The sequence below is a fragment of the Trachemys scripta genome, chromosome 12 (genome assembly GCF_013100865.1).
Source record: "Trachemys scripta elegans isolate TJP31775 chromosome 12, CAS_Tse_1.0, whole genome shotgun sequence".
NCBI lineage: Eukaryota > Metazoa > Chordata > Testudines > Emydidae > Trachemys > Trachemys scripta.
This window is the reverse complement of record NC_048309.1, coordinates 36,108,219-36,110,250: the sequence shown is the minus strand read 5'-3', so window position 1 is coordinate 36,110,250 and position 2,032 is coordinate 36,108,219. Positions and strand designations below refer to the sequence as shown.

At 57.9% G+C, this 2,032-nt stretch overlaps 1 protein-coding gene across 1 annotated transcript; it reads left to right on the top strand.

Moving 5' to 3' along the window:
• Positions 1-1,565, top strand: LOC117886140 (ribonuclease-like). Its single transcript, XM_034787781.1, has 2 exons — positions 1-60; positions 478-1,565. Exon 2 carries the CDS (start codon positions 502-504, stop codon positions 940-942), a length of 441 nt encoding a protein of 146 aa, XP_034643672.1. The 5' UTR covers positions 1-60; positions 478-501; the 3' UTR covers positions 943-1,565.
• Positions 1,566-2,032: the final 467 nt, after the last annotated feature.

Here is a 2,032-nt window from a genome sequence, read left to right as displayed (position 1 = left end):
TTCAGCTCAGCAGAGGCTGAGATCCATCGCTCCGACGACAGGAAAGGAACAAGGACTTGGGTAAGTTGCAGGAGATTCCACCAGCCCAGAGAGAGGAGAGAACAGTGTCACATGGGGCTGTAACTGCAGGGTTTGTTTCTGGAAGGCAGTGTGGGCTAGTGGTTAGAGCAGAGGGGGTCAGTACTCAGGGTTCTATCTCCACCTCTGGGAGGGAAGTGGGGATTAGTGGCTTAGAGGGGGGAAGCCCTGATCTCAACTGGGGTCTGTGCAGCACATGGCACAATGGGGGCCCAGATCTTCAGCAGAGTATTTAGGTGCCATGTGATAAAAATAAATAACTCCCCTATTTTTAGAGCACTGGGGGCAGAGTGGAGTGGGAGGGGATAATGGGAGGCATTTGTATTCCAGGAGGTTCCAAGGAGGAGGCAGATCCCCACCCCTGTCTTCACTGATCTCCCCCGTCTCTCCCCACTGCAGGTGAATCCAGTGACAGACGTGGCCATGGCCCTGAGGAGACCTGGCCCCTTGCTCTTCCTGACCCTCATCCTGCTGGCCGCTGGACTCGCACAGCTCATCAGACCACCCGACAGCTACCGAAAGTTTGTGAGCGAACACGTTGATTTCCCCAAGACCAGACCCCCCAGTGGCCAGAGCTACTGCGACCACATGATGAGGCGCCTGAGCCAGAAGATCCATATGTGCAAACTCACCCACACCTACATCCATGCCCCCGCCAGCCAGCTCCGGGCCATCTGCACCACTGGAGGGAGATGCAACCAATACAACGAATGCGACAGCAACGCAGCCTACCCCCTCACCACCTGCCAGGTGCGCAGCCCCCCCCGCCCACCGAGCTGTGTCTACAGGGGAATACCCCAGACCCGCAGGATCCGTGTGGCCTGTAACCGGGGGCTGCCTGTGCGCTTCATCAGAGTCCTGTAGAGCCCAGGTGCTGGTCATGGGCTCGGAGCAGGGGGTCCCGTGCTCTCCCCATTCGCTCCAGTGCAGACCCCTGTCACTGGGGGCTCTCCTGCCCCGTCCCTGCCTCCTGGGCAGTGCTCGCCACAGGGATATTTAGCATCTCCCCTTATCCCACAGGCCGGCAGCTTGGGGCCTGCGGAGGAACTTCCCACACTAGGTGCCCAGTTCCCAGACACATGAGTGAAAATCTGGGTGCCCACCCTCTCTCCCCTGGCTGGCACTGAGACCCTCATTCTGAGCCCAGTGTCTGCCTCGCTGAGCAGGATCCAAACACAACTGCCCTGAACTTGAGCTGGGCTGCCCTGAACCCAACAGGGGAGGGGGCCAAGCAGCTCTGAAACCTCAGATTGATTTGGTTCGGGTGCCCTATTTTAGTCTCCCAGGATAGATCAATATCCCAGTAAACCCCTTGATGGCTGCCCCTTCGCCATCCCCCACTCCCTGCTGCCCCTAGTGCCCATTATACTGTACAGCCCTTCCCCATCCCTGATCCACTGGATGCTGTGTGGATGTTGTCTCAGGTTGAGCCCTGGGGAAGCTGTCACCGAGTTCAATTTTTTCACTGCTTTTTGCAATAAAATATTTTCCTGCAAACGCAGAATGAGGGGGAGAGTTATTTAACCCTAGCAGCATGTCCGAAATACAGCTAGATTGCTCAGAGGGATCAGGGAATAGGAAAAGGTGCAGAGGCTCCGATCCAGCCCTAGGTCAGGGGGAACAGCTGGCTCAGGGGTTGGGGAGTGCAATCCGGGGCTTTTCCTCTTTAGGGGGCACAGGCTCTGATCTGGCCCCAGAACTGGCTGGCTCAAGGGGGTGGGGATTGGATATGAAGCCTTTCCCTTTCAGAAGCCCTGCCCCTAGTCCCTGTGTGGCCACAGGCTGGGTGGCTCGGTGGCACTTGGGGAACGGGGTACAGGAGGGCACCAGCTGCAATGTTGACCCAGCTCGGCAGGGTCTGGCTGGCTCTGGGTGCGTGTCGGGAGGGAGATCCGGGAACAAAGAGGTTTCCTCTGAGGTTTGCCAGTGAATGGCTCCTCTGCTTGCAGCCAAA